This window comes from Pavona decussata, unplaced genomic scaffold (genome assembly GCF_977016875.1).
Source record: "Pavona decussata unplaced genomic scaffold, jaPavDecu1.1 SCAFFOLD_438, whole genome shotgun sequence".
Lineage (NCBI taxonomy): Eukaryota > Metazoa > Cnidaria > Anthozoa > Scleractinia > Agariciidae > Pavona > Pavona decussata.
In genome coordinates this window covers 295,933-320,000 of record NW_028145793.1, presented here as the reverse complement: position 1 = coordinate 320,000, position 24,068 = coordinate 295,933, and the positions used below count along the sequence as shown (strand labels likewise).

The following is a 24,068-nucleotide window of genomic DNA, read 5'->3' as shown; positions in this document are numbered from 1 at the left end:
ACTACCTGCACCATACAAACGACTTATTGACAATAACAACGAAACAAGCAAACAATAGACATTTTACTAACAATAGACCCACGGACTTTTTGACTAACAAAAGACGGATCGAAACGCACCAATCACTTTTTACAGTCTTCACAGCCAATAACATCACGGCTTACTGACAAACGACCAATAACATCTGGACTTCGTTGACCAATCAGGTTAACAACCAGAGACGTATATATACCACCTACTGACGTTCCACAATTCACTTGACTCTGAAGATGACTTCCGCTCAGGTTGTCGAAACGTCAATCAAAGTCACCACAAACAGTCCTTCTCAGGACTACACTCACCCGGATGATCATAATTTACGTACTTATGACATGACTCCTGGGTTCAAACCATTTACAATTTTAATAAATTTTATTGTTGCTTAATTGTCTTTAAAAGATGCCCAACAAACCCCAGTTTTCTTTCTGGATTCCAGTAGCCCATTCTATGATCTACTTTTCCCGCATTGTCATAAACTGCACAATAATACATCTGTATTAGTAGGCACTGTCCTTAAGCACCCCTGTAAAATAGTGATGTTGAAGCCTTGCATAAAAATGATTTCTGAAATTGTGATAGCATTTGAGCAGGCATAAAGAAAGTGATGAGGTAGGGTTCTTTTTGCAATGGTGGTTGGGAAACTACAATAGTTCTGACCCTGACTGTATGAATGGCTATTTGCAAGTTTGTTCAAGCAGTGGATCTGATTTTTTATCTTTGGTTTTTGTAGTGAGGATGAGAGTGAATTTAGTGACACTGAAACAGAACTGCTTGCTAAAGGAGAGGGGCTTGTAAACGGAAGCAGCAATGGATTGACTCTAAATGGATCATTGAGTCGTGATGGTAGGTTAAAAAATGTCTTTTAATCTTGTTCTGAATAGACCCTTATCACTCAGTGGCCATGTTTAGTCTCGGGAAAATAAAAAGCTTTGTTTTTGCATGGCAAGCCTCACACTGAATTCGCGTCTGGCCAAGGCTTGCTGCGCGAAAACAAAGCTTTTTATTCCCCTGAGACTCAACGTGGCTGCCGAGTGATGACAGTCTATTCACTAGAGCCTTGGTTCTGGTTGACATATATATATTTCATGTGCTGTACCTAATGCAATTAACTTGGGCATCATTGGCAATTCAAGTTGTGGCATTATAATAATTATTAAAAAATAGATTGTAATATTATTGAAGAATCTATTTTTTAATAATTATTATAAAAAAAAAAATAGATTGTAATATTATGGAAGATTGGCACAAGGGGACAAGTAAAAAAAAAATATTATTGAAGAGCTTGGTACATAACCGACCTATGGTGCATTTCAAATCGCTTTTTGTTGTTTCAGCTCAGATTCACTGGAGTTTTGCGTGTGGCCTTGAATTCCTTCAGGAAATGTTGATCCAATGTTTTATGTCCTGCTTTCCACTTTGTTTTGTTTTAAAAACAGAAATCGTGCCCATGTAACAATTAGACTTTTATTGCGTACACTTGTGAAGCACATGATCATATTTTGGTGATGACCCATAATTTGCTTTACCCCCCCCCCCCCCCCCAGCTTTAAAGGAGATGTTGGAGTAATCAGTTATGTTTCTTTTTGTATTATCCAGAGCTTAGAATTGACAAAACAAGATTGTACAACTTTAGCAAGGTGAAGAAAGACAGACGGTGGTTGAAGGTAATGTTAGCGATCTGTTGTGTTCTGCTTTTGTAAAATTAATCTATTCAAATGTAAGAAAACTGCAGTTCTTTTTGTCTGAATCCCAGACAGAGGTCATACCCAAGCAGTCCATGTGAATTGTAAATGTAATTTGTTTAGCCACGGAGTACCAAAAAGCTCTCTAGGAACTTGTTCAAAGATGACTGCTGTTCCAGGTCAAATTGGAATTTGGAAATGTTGGCTTTTGTAGGGGGAGGAAAACCGTAATGCAACAAAATCCTTTGAGCAGGGGCAAGAACCAACTACAAACTCAATCAACATATGGCATCAACTCTGGGACTCAAACCCGGGCCACATCGGTGGGTGGTGAGTGCTCTCACCACTGCGCCATCCCTGCACCAAACAACTGAATTACGGGGAAGCTCACATGCTAAACGTTCTACATGCTGCTAGGATCAGTAATGTCAGAAGAGTGAATCCTTTTCAGGGCCATCATTTGGTTTTCAGCCACATATTGTATTGGGCATGAGCTTCAAAGTCATAACTCTCTTGCTTCTTTTTGAGTAAAATCACCTTATCACCCATACCATCATGTTTCTTTCAAGGGTATTAGCTGTAACAGCTCTTACAGGTTACAGCCCTTAACAACAGACTTGCTTTTTGTAATAAAGGGAGAAAGATGGTAAATTAATTTTTAATCTTGGCCATGAAATGAAAAAACAAAGGTGTAGTTTGTACTTTTGTTTTAATGATGCAGAATTCCATTATTGGCTATGTTGTGGTTTAATTTTTTTCTTGGTTTAAAATATTTCAAACCAGTTTAATTTTTCTTTTTTGTTGTGCACTATCATTGCCATAATCTGAGACAAAGAGAAATAAAAATCAAACTGGTTTGAAATTTTTTAAACCAAAATAAACTTTGAACCACAACAGCTATTTAATTGACATTCATCCATCCATCGATTCGAATAGCAGTACTTATTATTAATAAGAACTAATGCAGTCAACTCCCTTTATTGTGGACACCTTCGGGACTGCAAGTTAGTGTCCTTCATAGTGAGAGTCCTTAATACATGTGGCAAGAATTTATTTCAGTCAAACGTCTGTAATTTATTTTTGCTGGGGATTTAGCTGCTGTCCGTATTATCGGGGTGTCCGTAATAGCAAGGTGTCCGCAAGACGAGAGTTGACTGTAATTGTCCCTGTTTTGAAGAACCTTAATGAAAAGCTTACCTTTGAATGGTCGCCCCTCTGAATTATTGTCTCCTTTTGAAACAAGTAAAAGCTATCATTCTTGAAAATATGGCAATTTGCTACATATGACATCCCTTATAAGTATTTTTTTTTAGATTTTTATTAGCCTTAGACACACAATACAGTATTTACAATACTACACACTGCTTACAACACTTAAAAAGTTACAATACTTACTATACTAACTGCGTACAATCATGCTATACATGTACGTACAATTTACTAATAATACTTGCACTACTCACAATACTTACAATATCTTACAATATCTCACTTCACTAGTAATATTAACAGTGCTTACAATATTACACATACATTAAATAGACGAAAAGGAGCCAAAAGATAGATAATTATATAAGAAATAAATAAATAAATAGCTAAATAAACTAAATGAAAGAAAAAAATGTAGAGGGAATTTAAACAGCTGAAGAGGAGGTCTTTCTAGCGTACATGTATATATATAGACGAAAGTTATGTTATCCCTTATAAGTCCTACACCAAAGTCAAAGTCAAGTTTATTCAAAAATGTTAATATACAATTAAGGACAACACTAACCCGCAAGTAGCTAGAGCTAATCTAGGCAGGTAGTGAGAAGACTAATTTATAAGAATTAATTACAATTTACAGAAATCTATATACAATTTGTCAGTGAGCCATACAAACATTGAAAAAAAAAAAAAGAAAGAAAAGAAAATAAGTGAACATATGAAGAAAAAGAAATATGAAATTGCTATACTCTTATTTTTGATCTTATGCTTGATATAATAATTATTACGATCATGCTAATACACCACTTGACAAAGATTCCGATGGAATCGAAAGCTCGTATCTTAATATAAATTTTCAATCCTGAAAACGAAACTTTTTTGTTTGAAAGTATACTTTCGTTTTGTTAACAGGAGGTGCTTCTGAGTGACAGTTCAGACTCCTCGTGTGATGAGGATGATGAGGTGCCGTTGACCGAGGAAGATGTGCAGGAAATGCTCTGGTTACACAAGCAACAGAAAGTTGCTCAACAGATGTACTACATTGACAAAGATGTAAGCTGTTTTCCTCTACAACAAGTCTTCAAAAATTAATAGAGAATTGACTGCAGTAAAGACAGTGTTGTAGTGTATTTAAATTTTTTGTAGTAGAGAAAGGCGTTTTTTAAATTTGCCAGGTGGAGCTCAAAGAGGCCACAATTAATACTTCTGTCTGAGCCTTCAGTGCATTATTATTTTTTAATGCTAATACACAAAAATACCTTTGAATTACCAGGCAGCGACCTTAAGGTCTGATACCAGAGGTTCTCCGATCATCCTGAGATGCGCAGAACATAATTATGCACAATAGCAAAGGGAGGGACCGTCCTTAATATATCAACAGAGCTCAATTTTTTTAAGACAGAGAAATTTAAGTGAAATTTCAGAATCTTGTGTGGAATACCACTGTAAAAGGCAAATGAAGGAAACTGTATCATTGCAATTCAGTAAAGGATTTCCAGACTCGAATTAAAGCAATCCATCCAAATCCATAAAAAATTTCAGGCACTAAGAAAAATTCTTGTTACAGAAGGTTGGGATCTGCTCCTTACTCTCCCCCCCCCCCCCCCCTTCCCCCTATATATACACACCTTGTACAGTGTACATTTACTGCATTTTACTATGGTCAACTGCTATGTTTAGTTTTGTCATGAATGTTGTCTAAGCTCTGTCACTTTTCTATAAGGTGAGAATTAGGTATTGATTGAGAGTGTCCTGTTGGACATTGTTGTTCCAGTTGTTTTTCCTTATTCTTTTCATCCGTTTGCCTTTTTTCAGCTTTCGAGGTACCAGCATTATAGTGCCAGCTTTCTTTCAAATCAGGACAAGTACTACGAGCATCAGAAACAGGCTGGATCCAAGAAGCTGAAAAGAAAAAGGCTTAAGGATGGTGTGTAATGTGTGAAGCTCTCAATACAGTATTTGTCAGCCTTTGTATTGGTCCTCTTTCTATTTCTGTAATTGGAGGATGGCTTGCCTGTTGGGCAATTGACTACAAAAGGTTGCTTGCCCAGCAGCAAGATCATCTTTCCTAGAATGACGAGGGAAGACCTTTCACCTGCAAGTTCTCTGTAAAACCTTCATAACAACTTTCAGACAGTGCTGCAGCTGTTTTCTGAGTTGGCCATTGTTTACAATGAGTGCCAAAAGTGTTGTTTGTTTCTTCACTCCTGACTGGAGCAGAGAATGTATGACTTGTCTTTTTTTCCACAGGTAAGGTTAAACTTCCCAAGGACAAGAAAGAAAAAGATAAGTTGAAAGTCAAGAAGAAAAAGAAAAATGGAGATGATCTGGTAAGTCTTGGGATTGATTCTGGGAAGCTTTAGTCCATCAGCGCGACGCTCAGGGTTAAGGTCTCGGCTCAAAGTCAAGCTTGGCTTATAGACAAATAAAAATGGAAGCTCTCTAGACTATGCACATTATTGGGGTTTGATTGCTGTTTGTCCATCATCATTGATGAGAACCGTGACTGGCTTTTCTCAGTATACTAGCAAGTTCATAGAGTCTCTATTTTGTCTTTTCTCTCTGCATTGTTATGACTCTTTGTATGGCATTTAAAATCATATTTTACTTCTTGACAAAATTAATACTGACAAATGAACATATTAGGTCATGTTTAAGGCTGTTGAATAAAAGATAGACTGAGGTCTTTTTCATTGAGTGACACAGGCATACTCAGAAAAAGAAAGTCTAAGTGCTCCAATAGGAGTTGAACCTATGGCCTTCCTAACTAGTACCGTTGGTTGCATCTAAGCATGGACACAAGACAAAAAAAAAATTGTTCTAATAGGGTGCCAGACATGACTTGTTTTGTGGCATTTGAAGTTTGACAGCCGTTAACCAAACTGTCGTGCCAGATCAGCGTGTTCCACTCATAAGCTTATTTCATTTTTCTCAGAAAGCATTCTTAACATCTAAAAATGCTTGCAAAGAATATTTTGTTGAGCAAACACAAATCAAGTCAGCAACAGCCACCTACTCCAAACTTTGAATGTTTGGCGCCAAAACAGGTCATGTTTGCACCCAACTAGAACATGTTTTCCCTGCCGTAGTTTACATGCATCTTATTCATAATCAACTCCACAATTGTGTTAGCAATACAACCAAAAGATTGACTTGCTCTTTATTTTGTTTGTTGAAAAATAATTCTGTTTTTAAACAGCATTATACCGTCGCTACAGTCTTGCCAGATTGCTTTGAGGTTTATGCAAAAGTTGCGAAATAAAGAAACTTATTTCTGGGGTATTCATGGCTCTATTGCATAGCAAACTGACAAGGATTCATGATCAATCAGTGCCAGGGTCTCTTGGATTTTACACCTTTGAAATCACCCTTGGCTTCCACTGAAATTTCACCCAAAGCAAAGACCTGACGTGGTGTTTTAATGAAATCTTGTGAACCTTGCTGGTAGATACAACCTTATGAATATGAATATATTAAACATATGAAATTATTTGAACTGTGGATGAAAGATTAAGTAGAAAAAAGACCGTCATAGTTATTTTACGCAACTTTGTACAGTTTCCAAAAAAAAAACCTTCAAAAGTTCAGGCTTGAACAGTATTCAATGACCATGACCTCTTTGATGTTAGTGCAGTGCCCTACCAACTGAGCTATCAAGCCAAGTGGGAGCTGGTCATAATTATTGTGAGTTCGTAATATACCCACGAAGGATGAATAAATGAATACGAATAATATTATGTGAAACATATATATATATATATATATGTATATTTTAACTGCAGGCGAAAGATTAAATAGAAGAAAGACCCTCAGTTATTTACTACGCTTCAGTTGCATGAATAACTGTCAGGGTCTTCCTTCTGTTTAATAGATACAATCTCTTAGCTATATCACTCAATCAAAAGACAGAAAATTTTTTGGGCTTTCTAACCTCAGATATGATGAAAATCCTGTTGAAAAACAAAACAACTCAAGATATGTTTTGTTTGTCAACTGTAGGATGATGATCAGCGACAGCTGACTTTGGAGGAGAGAATAATCAAGAAAACGCTGATTCGACGCAAGGAAGCAGATGCCAAGAGGAGGAAGTTATGGGCCTTAATAGTCAGGAAGGAAATACCAAGAGTATGTTTTTTACAATAACTGTCAAAATTCTTGCATGCTGATTAGCTTGTAGCTATTATCTATAAGAGTACGGACAATAAAAATATGGCGTCGGATGTAACAGGCACGCTTTCTCAACAGAAAATAAAGCCAAGTCTGCTCATACTTTTTCCATTTTATTGTCAAAAAACAAATCAATGGCAGTTTTCTATGGTCTGCACCTTAAAACTGCCATTGATTTGTTAAGCAGAGCAAGGCAAAACTTCATTGCATCCTCGTTCTCTCCAGGCAACTCTTGGGGATTTGAACTTTTGAAGATTTTTTGTTTGTCCAAATGCCCCCTCCATCCTTGGCCAAAAGCCACTCTAATGTCTTACCCTTCAGTAGAGAAATGCCTTACAGTTGTTCAGCTTCAAACATTTGAGGGCAGTAATGTTTTAAATAAATGTAATTAATGATACTCACAAGAACTCTTCTGAGTCCCTTTGAAGTGAGCCATTTTCTCACCAAGGCAAGATCATCCCCAATTCCCACCAACCAGGAAAAACCCCATGCACATATCCCATCATCATCATTATTTTTTTGTTAAAGGCACATAGGCAAAAGTCCTCTGCCAGGAACAACATGCTCGCCAACTGTAAAAAGGTAAGTTAGGAAGGATCTGTACATATTCAGGAGACAGAGTTAGCATGAAATGGAAAATGTAAAGCTACATGTGAAGCCTTTTGGTTTGTTCAAATCCCCCTCCACCCTTAGCCAAAAGCCAGGGACAGTTGTTCAGCTTAAATTGTTTGAGTACAGTGATGTTTTGAATGTACATGTATTAAAGGGGAAGTATCACATAAATTTGATGTCATTTCAAAACCCAAAAATGTTTGACTGTTTGTCAACAGAAACAAAAAAATAATAATTATCTAGTCTTGTTATAAAAAAATTAATTATCACACCAGTGCAGAGACAGATTAGGTCGGAATGGATTGAAACTTGAAAAATGTTAGGCTAACGTTTTGCAAGTTCTCACATAGTTGTCTCCATAGTGTACTGGAACAGATCACAAGTTGTTCCTTTCAAGAATTGAGTTGATTTCTTTCCTCTCGTTGTTCTGGAATTATTTCGTAACCAAGTAAAGTTTTTATTTCACCATTTTTTAATAAAAGAGGTAAAAAAACCTCACGACACTTCCCCTTTAATGACACCTACCAAAACTCCTTTGAGTCACTTTTAAATTAGCCAATTTTTCACTTAGGCAACCTTCTGTTCTTTAGACTCCTAAAATTGCCAAATTTGAATACAATACCACTGAAATAATACCCTGATCAAATTGTGGCAGATAATGCTTCATTCACAGTCTCAAACATAGCCCTTTAACTTCCCGTAGTTGTTGTTTATCATTTACACTTTGTATGCAACACCGTTTTTTCTCTGACTAGGGGCAGTCTCCATTATTTTGTATTTTGTCGGAATTAGACTGCCAGACTTGTTTTGTGCATGGAGCTCTTCCATTTCAAAGGGCTTTAAATTCCGAAAATTCTTCAAAAAGTGCACATTCTGAAGTGGTATGTGCATTTTGAAGGAATTTAAAGAACTAGTGCTCATATTTAAAGGGGCGCTGTCATGGTGATTTCTCTGTATTGTGGTGATAACTGCTCAAATGTTTGACAAAGAACCTTTTCTCTAACATAAAATTTCTCGTAGATCACTAGGAAAAAATTATTAAGTGAGTTCTCTGAGGAAGAATGAAGCTAACTATAATCAGCTTTTAGTAGTTTCTCTAAAATACCCAGAACAAACTTGAAAAAATTGCCAAATTTTTCAAGTTGCAATCCATACCCATCCAAGCCATCTGTAGCCACAAATGATTGATAGTACTCTCTGTGCACTGGTAGGGTAATTGTTAACAAAGCTGAACCATTATTTAATGTTTCCATCGCTACAAATACGACTGGTCTGGCCAGCCAACTCTCAGAGATGGAATGTGGAAGTGGCAAGTGCCCTTGGGGGGAACATGGATGGTGCAGTGGTGAGAGCACTCACCTCTCACCAACATGGCCCAGGTTCAATTCCCGGAGTTGATACTAAATGTTGGATGTGTTTGTTGTTGGTTCTTGTCCCTGCTCAGGGGGTTTTGTCCAGATACTCCAGTTTAACTCCCTCTAAAAAACCAACATTTCCATATTCAGATTCTGACAACCTAGAAATAGTGGACAATGAAGGGCCACTCAGTAGATGTGCCCCTGAAATTCCCATTTGTTTTATTTATTTTTCAATTTATAAAGTACCCAGGGAACCACGTTAAATGTGCTTTGATTAATAAGGTTTTGATTTCATCTTGTAGCTTGCTCAGCTGTGCCAGAAAGAGATGCGCAAGGAAGCTCAGCGGTCTCAGAAGGTCACTCAACAAACTGCTCCAAAAGCTAGAAGGCTTTCTAGAGAGGTTTGTATGAATTGAGTGTAGGTACATGTGGGTAGTAAACGGCTAAATTTAGCAACATGCTTTCAAGGTCTAAGCAGGACCAAGTTGAAGTCTGGTTGATGAGAAAATGTTTTCTTTCTTTCTGTCATTCTTGCTTATCATGGTAGTTTAAAATTTTAGTCATTCATACAATCCGATGTTCATACTTTTAATTTTTTGGTCAGATGTTGGTTTACTGGAAGAAATATGAAAAAGTAGAGAAAGAACACAGGAAAAGAGCAGAAAAAGAAGCCATGGAACAACGGAAGCTGGACGATGAGTTTAGAGAGGTGAAAAACTATGGATAATTATATTCAAAGCTGTCCATGCATATCTACCCAGATTTTTGAAGACGAGCCCACTCAAGTCATACTTCTTTGAGGGTGTGGTGTGAATCGCCAAAGTTGCCAATATAAACACAAGGTTGCCTAGTTTTTTCCTTCCCTTCCCTCTCCCTTCTTTCTGCTTCCTTCTCTCTTTTATATCATTCTGAACCATCTCAGGGCCATAAAACTCGTGATCCTTGTCAGAGGGTATACCAGAATCTGGTATAGGCGTCCTTTTGCCTCTTCCGCCAGTCTTGTTTCTTTGCCTGCACAATTTTTTTTTTTCACACCACTCCACACTATCTGGATGCCTGTGACAGGCTTAAATTAATAATTTGATTTTTTCAACAATAGAACAACAAAGTAAAGAAATCTACAACACTTTTAAATGCAGCCTTGACTCAGATAACAACAAGCACTAGCAATGTTAGTAGTTTTGTTCCGGAAGCTGATGAGTGGTCTTTCCTCAATCGTTTAGGTGCGAAGACAGCAGCGTAAACTGAATTTCTTAATCACACAGACTGAGTTGTACGCTCATTTCATGAGTAAAAAGTTAAAGGGTAAGTTTGTTTTTTTCCACTAACCAACTAACTTGACAGTGGATGTTAAATTGTCATATAGTTTGCAAGATTCATTTGAATGAGTCAGTCATTCTTCACGAACATTGAGGTAAAGCAAGATAAGGTGGCACAGTGAAAGCTTCTCTTTTTCTTGCAAAATGACTTCCAGGTGCACAGCCTGATGACGGCACTCAAGAGATTCTGAGGAAGTTAGATGAACCATCTGCTAAACAAAACGTGAAGACAGTACAAGGAGGAGTGTTGATAGACATGGAGAATGCTGATACTTATGGTAAGAAAGATGCACACCATCTTATTAAGAGTTACAGTACATGTTTTGTAGTTTTAAAATGAATTTCAGGTTAAAATAACTTCAACCTAGTTTGAATTTTACTTTCTTTGTTTCCAAAATATGATAATGATAAGGAGACAAAGGAGAACAAAAATCAAACTACTGTAAGTTCAAATCATTTTAACCTGAAATTCATTTTAAACTACAGCACATGTACCTTACATGTATGTAGTAGTTTAATGCCTTTGCTAATCAAGACTGAGAATCATCGGAGGGCTTGATGAGAGTCCAAACTCTTCGAAGGAAGATTAGTCGCTAAGAGTGCATGAAAATAAGTGAATGTACAAGAGTGAGTGGTACAACTCATGTTAGGGTTCTAAAGAAAGTGTTTGCAGGTGAGTGCCCAAGACTCACCAAGAACATTATTTGTTGTTTTATACCTAGACTTTCACTTCACAAAACGACCACAGTGATTGGTTGATTCTTGGTCACATGCCCCTGATCAAATACAAATGTATCCCGACCGGGATACAATTCTACAGTTGTGCCCTCTCAGTTGTTTGTTTGTTTGTTTGTTTGTTTGTTTTGCTGTGACTGTTGAAGGGAAAGTCTAAATACATAATAAAACAGTTAATTGCATGGTCCCTCTGGAAACTAGTTAGTTTTGTTTTCCCGAGAGTTCTGATCGTCGAGGGAAACATCAGGACTCTCAGGAAAACAAAACTAACTGTTTCCCTCAGGACCATACATTAAGTGTATAATGATAGTTTGAGGCTAAGGAAGAACATGGGTTTGAACTATTATAAACTTGCAATGTTGTTTGTCCTGGGCTTCTAGATAAATGTGTGTTGGATACTTTGTTGTTAAATACAATGATTGATGAGAAGAGCTTCTTGCTGTTCGCAGTTGTCTTTCTTGTTTCTTCAAAGAGGCTTTTAACATGTTCATCCGGGTTAACCATGGTTTATCCTCTATGACAAAATTACTTACAGTGCAATGGTCTTTTAATGCAGACGCTGATGAAATGAAATCACAAGCTTTATTAAATGCCCAGAGAGCATTTGACGATCAAGAAGCTCGGGTATGTTGTAACTGAACGTGACCACAAAGCCCGGGGGGGGGGGGGTACTCCCAAAAAAATTGGATAGGGGTGTGCGGCCCGTTTCCCAAAACCCTTACCCTATTTATGACCAAAATCTGCGATTTTCCCTACCCTATTTATGACCTGAGCAAAAATTTGATACCCTATTTATAACCAGTTCAAGAACCCCTGGAATCTAGCGCGTGACCAGAGCGCATGACAAGCCGTTGCGGCACGTACACAGTTGCTGTAAACATCATGATGAAGAAGTAGCTTCTTCAAAAAAAAAAAAAAAAAAACGAATTCAAGACTAGAGTGCAAAATTTATTAACAAAATGGCGGCAAAATGGCTAAAATAGATACCCTGTTTATGACCAAAGCGGCTGAAAAACCATACCCTTTGGCGCTGCACATACCTATATAACCCATATAAGGGAGTACCCCCCCCCTCCCCCCGGGCCACAAAGTGCCTAATGAAATGTGACCAGTTCCATTTAACTGCATTTTTATTGGAGGTGGATGATAGTTTACAATGTCATTTTTGAGAACTACTTCCAGGAATCTTTGTGGAAAAACATTCCAAAGGGAAATTAGCTGTAGGTTACTGGTCACAACAGATCCACCTTGTCTGAGGAAGGGGCGTTATTGAAGTCCCCACCTATCTCAGGAACATGACTGAGAACTGATCGTAGCAAGTTTGTTCGAAGAGGACCCACCATGTCTGGGGTAAGGGGTTATCGAAGACACCACCTATCTCATGAACATGACTGACAAAATTTTATTGGCTTTAAAATTTGAGTTGACACAAATATTCAGCTAGCAAGAGTCAGCATTGCTAGGTAAACAAGAAAAGTGACGTTTGAATCTCATTGTCATGTTTTACTGCTGATGGATAGAGGGGTGGCTATGCAATAAAGACACCATCTTTTGAGGTTGAGGAAGAGGGGCGGGGGTTGGGGAAGTGCAGGCAGGGACCACCATCTATTTTGTGGTTTGTTGGGTCCTGTTCGAGTATAGTAGTTTTGACCACTTCTCTTACTTTAATATCAAACAATGTGTTTGCATTCTCAAGACATGATTTCAAGCCCACACTTAAATATTTTCTCTACATTTTTTGTATCATTTTGAAAATGAGGACTTCAAAACTTCATTTAATTTTACCACTGGCTAGATGCAACCAGTGATACACAGTTGGGCTGTCACTGAAACATTTCTTTATTTTCATTACAGACTAGAGAGTTTGACAGTGGCTACCAACAAGAAACAGGGAAAAAGCTTCCGATGTCACAAGCATTTTGTAAGATAGCCTGGCTCCAGTTGTTCAAAGGCCGGATAACTTTATCCGCTGGATAAGGCACTATTCAGGGTCTAAATATACTTCACGTTAAACGTTGTCCAAGGTTTTCTTACACTCCCAAACTTAACTGTGGTTAGAGTGTGCATATTCGCTTCTACAAGAGGAAATACTGAAATCTTTTCACAGATTGAAACTGTCGGATAGTGACTTATCCACAGGATAAAGTTGTCCCGCCTTTGAACAACTGGGGCTTGGTTTGCCTTTCTTGAAGTTTCAAGACACATTTCTTGGCTATGAATAATTATTAATAATGTGGCTCGTAATGACCTCATGACGAATTCATTGTCAACTAGCCATGTGGCTTTGGGGCCTCGGATGGGGGAGGGGGTGGCAAATTTGTGGATTTTTAATGCCAAGGGCACTAAAATCTAAAAAATCTAAAATAGCCGGCTATAGAGTTAGTGCAGTACCTTTTAGGGTATTGGGCAAAATTGTCAATGACAAATGTGACATTTGTCAGCCACCTAATATTTATTGTTAGGGCTTAAAATGAATTTGAACCTCCCACACAATCAAAATTCTGGTACCTTTTTACTTTTAGAGAGTTTTCCAAGAAGTTGCAACAATTAACCCCATCATTTTTGTTAGGCAGCCCCCCCCCCCCCCCCTGCCCATTTGTCTGTGGCATGCCTTTGAAATCAGGGAGGGGGGGAGGATTAAATTCCCAGGAGGGATGTATGCCAACTGGTTGTTAATTTTGTTTTCTTGGGCACGTTGTCTTACTCTTGTCCATTGTAGTTATCACATCATCCTTGGACTGCATTTTGCTTCATTATTAAGTTGTAGTGATATATTTTTTTATGCTTTTGTTCAGTTGACCAGAGTTACAGCTTGGCTAATCCCACAATGAACATGGAACAAGCTCACCCACAACCGAATGTCTTCGAAGGAGAACTCAAGTCATATCAGTTAAAGGTACATTTTGAGTGCTCTTGGAAAGAGCATCTGCCTAACCCAAACAGCCAAAGGTTGTGTACTGTAAACCATACCAGGCATATAACAATGACTAGACATGTTTATTTACTTGAGTAATATTATTGACCCACTTATACAGTAAACAGATACATTGGTCTGTTGATTGTCTTAAACCATGTCCAGGTTAGACCTTGTATAACTAGGCCAATGTCATTGTGCCTGTGCAGTGGGTGCTGGTTTGATAACTTCCCTTGGATTCATGTTATTGCTGGTCATGCTCATGCATTTTATTATCTTCCAGGGAATGAATTGGCTGATCAATCTCTATGAACAGGTAATGGAGACTTGTTGGTTATTGCTTGTTCACTTTTCAAGTTTGTCCTTCTGTGAGTAGAGGAGCACAAATGACTGAAAACACTACATTCCAAACCAAGACCAAGATACAATACCTTGCAATTGAGAGAAACAAATAATTTTGCTCTTGTATTTATAGAATGAATCCAAGATTGTCTTAGTGGTGTAAAATGCAAATTTCAAACTGACAATATGTGCCCTCAGTTTATTTTGTTTTCCTTATCAAACTTCTCACTGCGCTATTGTTCCTGAAGAAGAAACCTGGTCACAGTTTATAATGAGTGGTCACTTTGTGTGCCACATATTTCATCAGTTAAACTTATTTTATTTTTGTCTTGCAGGGAATCAATGGTATTTTAGCTGATGAGATGGGTTTGGGAAAGACTGTGCAGTCCATTGCCTTCCTCTCTTATTTAGCAGAGGTGTGTTTTTAAGTAAAAACGACGATTGCTGAGCAATTTCTCAGCCTATTTTGCGATTGGGTATTTCTGTTGGAATTAGAGGTTGGAGTCGAAATGTTTCAGGTACTTTGGTATGATTAAATGCAGAGTCATAATGGACAAATACTGACTCCCTAGCACTATGATAGCCTTGTGCACAAGCACATGAGCTAGTATACTGAGATTACATGATGACATTGTGCAAGAAAACAGACTTGCAACATCGATGACAAAACCAGATTTCTACTTGTAGCTATCACCCAAGTAATTATCTGGTTGGGATATAGTATTGCATTGTTTCTGTTTAAGCCCTATGTAACAGTTGATACATTAAAGGGAACGATGATGATGACTGCAACGTTTTCTTGTTACAGACTCATAACATCTGGGGTCCATTCCTGGTGGTTGCACCTGCATCCACACTGCACAACTGGCAACAAGAAGTCAGCCGGTTTGTGCCATTGTTTAAGGTGTGTATAGCCCTACTGCATGACACAACCTTGGCATGAATCTTAGCTTACATCATACTGTCTTGTTGCAAGCAATAGATATTATTTATCATTACAGTGCATATTCAAGGTTGCAATGATTGAACAACATAGTTGTAAGTTTTAAATTTGTTAGTCAAATTATGATCATGACCGTTTGGATTATCTTCCCTTTAAAACAGCCCAGCACATGCTCTTCTCTGTTGATAGGTAATTCAAAGTCTATCACTATTCCCCCTTTCTGTTGAATAAATATCCTTCCATTATTTTATAACAGTCTCTTTTTGTTTCCAGGTGTTGCCTTACTGGGGGAATCAGGGTGACAGGAAGTCTCTTAGAAAGTACTGGAATCAGGTATTTTTACTGTCAGTTCAAGGTAATATTATTGCTGTTAGTACATCGTTGTGCCGAGCCAGATACACTGTACAGTACATTATTAATGTCATATCTTGCTTTGACATTTCCTCTCACTGTGCTCTTTTCAAACAAAGTACAGTGTAGGTCACTTTTAAAGGCTTTTTTCTTTTGCCATTTTTAACTCGTGAATGTGCGCATGCACAATGAATGAGCTATCATTATGTTGGGGAAATGTCACTCAGTCGCTGGTCGTGAAACTTTCAAATGTGGTGTACTCTCACGGCTTGCTTTAGGTTCTCTCCTCCTTCAATAATTGAAGGAGGAGAGAACCTAAAGCAAGCTAAGATTATTATAAAAATTCAAGTTTTTTGGAGTTCAAAATTAAAAGAAATAGCCTAAAGAACATTCGACCAATGTACATACGTTTTTATTTTGGTGATTAAAGCACCGCGTTGAAAGCCGTTCAAGGCCGAGATTGTCGTCCAAGTCAACAGGGATTTTGTGCAAGATGGAAGGAGAAAATACAATTGAGAAATGGCTGAGGGTGTTCCCTGCTCATTCGCACATTCTTCTTTGGCAGTCCGAAGTCATTTGACTGTTCAAATTGAGCTCCATGGGTGCCAGATAATTAGACACCCTAAATAACTTGTAAATACAAAAATTAATCACCTGCGGTAGTTGTGCACATGTGGTGTAGTGCCTTGGTGTGCTGTCTTGGAAGCAATGGTTCCCGGGTTCAATTCTCAAGATAATGGAAATTTTTTTTCGTTTTTCGTTTTCTTTTGCTTTTTTGAGTTGGCTCACAGGAGCCTTTGATCTGTTTTGGGTTGACTGTTAGAAGGAGCTTTAGTACAGAAACACTTATGACTATTACTACAGTTTCTGCCACTCAAGCTAGTGAACTAGTCATTATTAACACTAAGCTAAACAGTATAAACAACAACAACAATGACCAAACTTTGTTATATCACAAGCAAAAGTGATTAACTACATTTTCCATTTCAAAATGAAAGCAGCTTTGTTATGATCATTCTTAGTCACTGCATGATATTCTTCTGTTTAGAATCAAGTACACATAAATGACTATGAGAATGCTCCATTCCATGTGCTTATTACAAGCTATCAGTTGGTAAGTGGAACATTGTTTGAAATGGTTTCTAGTGCTACTCTGTACAGCTGTGACACAGTGTGTACGATGACAATTGCTTAAATTGCATTTATAGCAACCATCTCAAAGGGCCAATTTCACCTTTTTATAGTGTCACTTTGAACAGGCAAAAAACATTTCTATGTATCAATGAAAAAGTTAAAATATTGGAGCTCAGTACTACGTGTAGTACACAGAAACTAGTTTTAATGGTTTGTATCTTTGGTTGCTGTTGGCCAGAATTGAAATGGAGTGCAACCTGAAAAATTGACCATTTTTTTCATATAGGTAGGGTGTTCATTAGGCATTGGAGATCGAAGAATTCTCCGGCTACTACACAGAATTCTCCAGATAAATTTTGCTTGGTTCCAGTGAGAGCTTTGCCCTTTCATAATAATTCTCCTGTTACTTTACAGTATTCTCCTGCTACTCCAATCCTTATTGAAAACCCTGGTAGGGGTAGTTTGTTTTTCTTGAGCAGTGCTCTGAGAGCAATTTGATGTTAGAGAAAAGCTGCCTTGACAAATAATATAGCAGAGAAATCTCCATGACACTGCCCCTTTAAGTTTACCTGTTGCTAAAAGTCCATGACTTTTTTTTAATTTTGGTTCTCTGATTGTCAGGTCGTACAAGATGTGCGGTATTTTCAGCGGATCAAGTGGCAGTATCTTGTGCTGGATGAAGCGCAAGCAATAAAAAGCAGCTCCAGGTAATTCCCTTTATCAACCATTGCAGTCATCTCCAAATGTTGCCCCGTGTGTCGAACCCCGAATCAGTGAATGCAATATTTCTAGAGTAGAATGTGGATTGCAATTTGCAATGTTTTGCATTGTGTCCAGATCCTTTAGCAGGTGATAAGGGGTTTGGGGAGGTGAAGACTGTTACGCTGGAGGGCTAATGGTTTGAAGCTATGTTAGTCTCTACGTTTTTGTGTTGAAACTTTACCCCAAATTGTCTTGCTGGTTATCCTTGATGGACTAGTACTCCTGGCCCCAGTTGTTCAAAATCCGATCATGGTAATCCTGGATTAATGCAAACTTTGACTCGAGTTTTATTGCTTATCAACAAAGGTTCTTCCAAAAGATTTTCAACCCTCAGTTTTGACTTAGACTTCTCCTTACCTTTAGCTTAAAATTAGCCTTTAAACCCATTTTAATTGGCAAAGATTCTTCCAAAAGATTTTTGGCCCTCAGTTTTGACTTAGACTTTTCTTTACCTTTAGCTTCAAATAAGACTTTAAAACCACTGTTAAAGAGCGAGATGAAAACCTCAATTTACTTTTAATCGTGGATTAACGTTATAAGTACGTAAATTATGATCATCCGGGTGAGTGTAGTCCTGAGAAGGACTGTTTGTGGTGACTTTGACTGACGTTTCGACAACCTGAGCGGAAGTCATCTTCAGAGTCAAGTGAATTGTGGAACGTCAGTAGGTTCCACCACTGGTTCCACCTACTGACGTTCCACAATTCACTTGACTCTGAAGATGACTTCCGCTCAGGTTGTCGAAACGTCAGTCAAAGTCACCACAAACAGTCCTTCTCAGGACTACACTCACCCGGATGATCATAATTTACGTACTTATGACATGACTCCTGGGTTCAAACCATTTACAAGGATTAACGTTAATCGACTTTCGAACAACCCGGCGCTGGATGCTTCATGCTAAGGAAACTGGGTTATATTTTGGTTGGGTATAGTGTGAACTTATCATGAGAGGCTAAGCACTTTGCGGTACTCAATCACGTAAATCCAACACTTCAACGAGCTTACAAAGTGGTGCATTTGGATTGATAATATTATTTTTTTCTCTTTCATGCAGTGTGCGCTGGAAGATACTCCTTGGCTTTCTCTGCAGAAACAGACTTCTTTTAACAGGGACACCCATTCAAAACAGTATGGCAGAGGTTTGTAACATTAACGCTTGGTGATTGACTTTGTTAGGTAGTGTTGGCTCTTATTTTCCATTTGTATCCTTTCACAGCTCTGGGCATTACTGCATTTTATCATGCCAACTCTTTTTGATTCTCATGAAGAGTTCAATGAGTGGTTCTCAAGAGACATAGAAAATCATGCTGAAAACAAGTCTGCCATTGACCAAGGTAAAATATGATTTATTTCTGTGAACAAAATAATGCCAATCATTAGGATTCTACTCATCTTTTTATTTCGATGTAATAAGCCCTTTTGTGTTTTTTTTTCCAGACCAGCTATCAAGACTGCACATGATCTTGAAGCCTTTTATGTTGCGAAGAATAAAACGTGACGTAGAAAATGAACTTTCAGAAAAGGTATCAGCATAGACCATACTATCCAATACTGCCTCTTATCAACCATTTATTTCTCCTCTTGTAGACTGTTCACAGTCCCCTATTTTTCCGTGAGATTTTCGGGACTCATACACTTCAGTCGAACTCCCACCATCAGTTTGTAAAGATGAGCGCAACCTGGGGAGAGTGTCTAAACCACCAAGGGGGACCCAGTTATTTAGACACTCTCCCCAGTTTGCCTTCACCGTTAAACCAAAATGGCAGGAGTTCGATCGAGGCTTACGAGTCTCGAAAAATCCCACGGAAAAATAGGGGACTGTGAACAGTCTACTACGCTTGATAATAGTGGTTGTTTTATTTTATCAACAGTGTTGGTCACTGTAAAGAGGTTTGAGTGTTGATGTTTCAAATGTTAGCCCTTCATCTAAGTTTCTTTAGAAGCTATACCCCTCTCCATTTTCTTTCAGATTGAGATAAAGCTTGTGTGTCATCTGACAACAAGACAACGCCGGCTTTATCAAGCAGTGAGAAACAAAATCTCGATTGATGACCTTGTGTACACATCAACATCTTCTTCATCAACTAACGCGACAACCAGTAGCCTTATGAACCTGGTGATGCAGTTCAGAAAGGTAACATCGAGTTATTCATAACTGTTTTGTTACCAAATTCAAAAGTTTTGGCCAATATCTGTCAAATTTCCTGAGCACACGCTGGCTAATTTTTATTGTCAACGAGAGTGCTGACACATATAGAGGAGGATAGCTGATGCCATCTGCAGACGTTTTGCCAAAATTGTTTTTCCTGCATCGTTGATGTGGCTTGAATTCTAGCTCAAAAGTAATGAGAATCATTGAAAAATGCCAGGGATGAAACTTAAGAGGTTTTATTTCATCTCTCAGACTTTAGTACGCGCGGCGTGATTGGTCAATTTTTTGGGCCATATTTCACTGTACGGCCCATTAAATTTGAAAGTTGTTCCTTTCCCTTTTAACCTCAAAGATATAATAAATATCTTACTAACCTCGTTTTCTCGGTCCGTACTGTAAGTTACTGATCCTCGTTCTTCCCCGTTGAAAAATCTCGGTCCATAACTTACAGTACGTACATACCTCGAACTCGTTTAGTAAGAGGTATTTGTTTCACCACACGCAAGTTACAAAAAATGTGTTTAAAGAAATACTCTGGGGATGTCTTTGAGTGTACTGACTTATTCCTTCATCCTTGAGAGATGTGTAATACTACGTTGGTTTACACTATAAAAAACCAGTTCCACAATACTTTCAAATTAATACATTAATTCTTCCTACGTTGATGTTTGCAGGTTTGTAACCATCCTGAACTGTTTGAGAGAAGAGATGTTCGCTCCCCTATTCATGTGGAGGTTCCTTCATTCCATCTGCCCAAACTGATCTACAGAGAAGGTAAAGCTATATCCCAGTTTTACAATCCTGGCTGGAAATCGTGGGACACTTGCACAGAACTGTATTCTGAAGTCTTGCATTTCCCCTTCCCCGTCTTCTAACATTCATTTCGAGATTTGCCTTCCCTCTTCCCCTCTGTAACGTTTATTTTGAGACTTGCCCCCTCCCCCTCTGTAACGTTCATTTCGAGACTTGCCCACTCCCCCTCTGTAACGTTAATTTCGAGACTTGCTCCCTCCCCCTTTGTAACGTTCATTTTGAGACTTGCCCCCCCCCCCCTGTAACGTTCATTTCGAAACTTAAGGGGGGGGGGGGCTCGAAAACCGTAGCTTCAAACTTACCCCCTCCACCCCTCACAAAGAAAAGCTGCGTCTCAAATCTAAACCCTCCTAATCTCAGGCACAACAGTTCTTCCATAATATGGCGTCCTCATTATACGCCCCCAGACTGTTAGGATGAGCTGTTTTAAGTTGTAAGCTTATTCAAGCTGGTTTTATTTTCAAATCCAACTAATCATGAAATACGGTTTTACGAAGTAATTCAAGAAATTCTGGCCAGTATTGCAGTTGTGAATGAAGTGTTTTTTGTATGTATATTGTATGTGTGTTACTGGAAAGAGTAGCATTTTGGTTTAACTATCGCATAACCTTCAGTCTTCAGTTTCAGTGAGTCTGTTACACATAGACACGTGAAAAAAAAAAATGTCACAAATGGTTTTACATTTTGTTCTTAGGCATCTTGGAATCTTCAACACCAAGTAGAACCAAGTAAGTTCAATTCTCTAACGGCCATATACATGAGATGCAAAAAAGTGGTACAGACATATTGAAATCTGTTACTGTACCCTATTTTTTTGTAAAGAAATACCTGTGCTGTTGTGAGCCCATAGGCGCCTTTGGACCCAAAACGGTACGCTGATTTCTTTTCAGTAATGATGGCTACTGTACCACTTTTTAACAGGTGCATACCATTATTTGCCTGTCGTGTAAACGGTCCTTAAAATAAACAATATTTCCTTCACTTTGGACATCTGCGGACTTCTGTTACCTACCTTTGCTAGCCTGCCCTTATTACCTTTCAGTGAGTTCTCGGTTGTTTCTTTTGATGCAGAGTGTACCGTTTTCTCATTTGATGAGTACATTTTGTTTGAAAGAAATGTGATGTAATGTTTTTAGTCTGGTGAATAAATGATAGATGAATCTTTTTTCAGTCAGTGACTTTGGCATACTCAGAAAAAGGAAGTATCCAATTTCTCCCAGCAGAGTCAAACCTAAGACCTTCCGATTACTCTAGTTCGGATACTCTACCACTGAGCTACAGGAGACTACTGGGAGCTACATGTAGGGCCGTTAAACTAGGTTCATGGGACAAACATCCTACATACTGCTAGGATTAGAATGTCAATGGGTGGTATATATGAAAGAAACAAGATGTTCATCATCATTTGTTTGCCTTACTAAAAACAAAAGAAATCATTCAATTTCCAATAATGGCGAGGAGACCTCAAGAAACCACCAGGCTCATAAGAGAGGCCACCTCGGCTGTTATTAATAAATAGAAAATATATTATGCTTTTAGTCTGGTGAAAAAGTGAAAGATGGATTTTTTAGTCAGTGACACAACCATACTCGGAAAAGGAAATCCGAGTTCTCTTAATAAGAGTCAAAACCATTTTGTTTGTTTCAGAATCCTGTACAACCTCCTGAACATTGGGACAGAGGACTATATTCATCACTCCTTGTACGGAGCTCACAGCCACCCATCTGGTAAGAAATTTTAGTCTAGTAACTTTGATTTCACCTAAGCTGCTTGGATGGCTTGTAAAGCAGTATCTTGCAAGTTTTTTTCAGAACCCCGAACATGTTGCTGTGATACGAAAATTCACGTTGTGCCTGAGAACACTATGAGGATTGTGAACCCATTCTTGGTTAAATAAATAAATAAATAAATAAATAAATAAGTAAATAAATAAATAGGAATTTCAGTAGCACATCCACAGAGTGGCTCTTCGTCCACTGTGTCCAGGTTGAATTGGAATTTGGAAATGTTTGTTTTTGTGGAGGTACCCGGAGAAAAACCCTGGGAGCAGGGACGAGAACCAACAACAAACTCAACCAAGATATGGCGTCGACTCCGGGAATCGAACCCGGGCCGCATTGATGGGAGGCGAGTGCTCTCACCACTGCGCCATCCCTGCTCCCCCTCCCAAAACAATCATTGATCATCCTATATGACACATTTTTAGACAATGACAGCTCACTAGACAGCTTTAATTGAGAGTCTTTTGAAACAGTTTGCATGGGCTAAAGAATTTTATATCATTGCCTGATTGTTGTTGTTTTTTTCAGCGCCTCCAAGTGACTGCTTCTCATTTTTGAAGTTCATCAATCTATCCCCTGCACAGTTGTCAGCCATGATGTTGAAGGGTCTTGCTTTTAGGTCTGTTTCTCTTTTATTAGTAAGGTGGATGTAATTGTCATAATACAAGGCTATCATCAAGTTTTAAGAACCCGGGTCAACAAAAAGAGTAGCCGATCATGATAACCAAAGTCCCCAATGCCTTACGTCCTGTCGTCATTAGGGAGCTTTAGCAATGACGACGACGACGGCAACAAGGACGTCGAAAAAGCAATAGGTTTAATAACGAAAACAACAACTCTGCATGTGCATTAAACTTTTTATTCATTTCTTTGCCGTTACTGCACGACCAGGACGTGAAATTGCGGTCCCCAGAATTCAGCTCCAGGAAATTTCGCCTATATTTGACATTTAAAGCGAGTTGGAATAATCGCGACGACGGTTGGAAAAACGTGAATTCATTTTAGAAGTGACGCTGTCGCTGCCGTCGCCTTCGTCGTTGAAACCAAATTACTTCATGTTTCTTCAATTAGTTTGTTTTGTGTTCGTTTCAGATTGCTAGCCTTGGTTGTTCTTTTGAAGGAAATTAGCACTCTTCATCACCAACGATTCTGGGCCCAAGAGAAGACTAGAAATAGGTAAGTTTAAAAACAAGCCGGAATGTTAGGAAGAATCAGACACTTCTCAGTCTTATTCTAGAGCATTTTTTAATGCAAAGAATAGTAAGAACTAATGATAAGAACTTACGTTTCGGTGTCATCATAACGCCATTGTCAAGAATAAGTGGTTTGCAACCAATCCCTAGAGATTCAAAAGACAATGGTGTGGCAGCCATGTTAGATGACAGAACCTTTTGTTTTGTCATCTAACATGGCCGCCATACCGTTTTCTTTTTGGATCTCCAGCGATTGGTTGCAAACCTCCTATAATGACTTAGAGTGCTTTCCATTTACTAGAACTGGTCGGCCAGTCTGTAGATAGAATGCGTCATTTTGAAGGGATGGTTCTGCAAGATCTTGAGAAATGATCACTCGTAAAACGGTATGTGCTATATTGAGGAAATTCGAAGGACTAGCATAAAGTTGTCCTTCAAATTGGTTCATTCCGTTTACGACATGGCTGGTCTGGCCGGCCGGCTCTGACAAATGGAAAGCGCCATTATTGATTAACCTCATCTATTGTTGACAGGTTTAAAATAATATTTATCCCTTGTTTGT

The 24,068-nt window shown here is 38.4% G+C and overlaps 2 protein-coding genes across 2 annotated transcripts in view; one reads left to right on the top strand and one right to left on the bottom strand.

Moving 5' to 3' along the window:
* The window catches only part of LOC146450610 (uncharacterized), a 109,498-nt gene that overhangs the window by 40,233 nt on the left and 45,197 nt on the right, over positions 1 to 24,068 (bottom strand). The window lies entirely within an intron of this gene.
* The window catches only part of LOC146450613 (chromatin-remodeling ATPase INO80-like), a 40,403-nt gene that overhangs the window by 3,291 nt on the left and 13,044 nt on the right, over positions 1 to 24,068 (top strand). Inside the window, exons 3-31 of the mRNA XM_085100190.1 lie at positions 770 to 882; positions 1,636 to 1,703; positions 3,840 to 3,980; positions 4,743 to 4,854; positions 5,178 to 5,257; positions 6,927 to 7,052; positions 7,623 to 7,676; positions 9,367 to 9,465; positions 9,669 to 9,773; positions 10,288 to 10,369; positions 10,539 to 10,661; positions 11,675 to 11,742; positions 12,973 to 13,039; positions 13,914 to 14,014; positions 14,316 to 14,348; positions 14,710 to 14,790; positions 15,183 to 15,278; positions 15,591 to 15,650; positions 16,717 to 16,782; positions 17,424 to 17,509; positions 18,622 to 18,706; positions 18,784 to 18,901; positions 19,005 to 19,090; positions 19,537 to 19,701; positions 20,394 to 20,493; positions 21,227 to 21,260; positions 22,180 to 22,259; positions 22,842 to 22,932; positions 23,406 to 23,489. Coding sequence (XP_084956316.1) covers positions 770 to 882; positions 1,636 to 1,703; positions 3,840 to 3,980; positions 4,743 to 4,854; positions 5,178 to 5,257; positions 6,927 to 7,052; positions 7,623 to 7,676; positions 9,367 to 9,465; positions 9,669 to 9,773; positions 10,288 to 10,369; positions 10,539 to 10,661; positions 11,675 to 11,742; positions 12,973 to 13,039; positions 13,914 to 14,014; positions 14,316 to 14,348; positions 14,710 to 14,790; positions 15,183 to 15,278; positions 15,591 to 15,650; positions 16,717 to 16,782; positions 17,424 to 17,509; positions 18,622 to 18,706; positions 18,784 to 18,901; positions 19,005 to 19,090; positions 19,537 to 19,701; positions 20,394 to 20,493; positions 21,227 to 21,260; positions 22,180 to 22,259; positions 22,842 to 22,932; positions 23,406 to 23,489 — 2,604 coding nt within the window. The remainder of the gene's footprint in view (positions 1 to 769; positions 883 to 1,635; positions 1,704 to 3,839; positions 3,981 to 4,742; positions 4,855 to 5,177; positions 5,258 to 6,926; positions 7,053 to 7,622; positions 7,677 to 9,366; positions 9,466 to 9,668; positions 9,774 to 10,287; positions 10,370 to 10,538; positions 10,662 to 11,674; positions 11,743 to 12,972; positions 13,040 to 13,913; positions 14,015 to 14,315; positions 14,349 to 14,709; positions 14,791 to 15,182; positions 15,279 to 15,590; positions 15,651 to 16,716; positions 16,783 to 17,423; positions 17,510 to 18,621; positions 18,707 to 18,783; positions 18,902 to 19,004; positions 19,091 to 19,536; positions 19,702 to 20,393; positions 20,494 to 21,226; positions 21,261 to 22,179; positions 22,260 to 22,841; positions 22,933 to 23,405; positions 23,490 to 24,068) is intronic.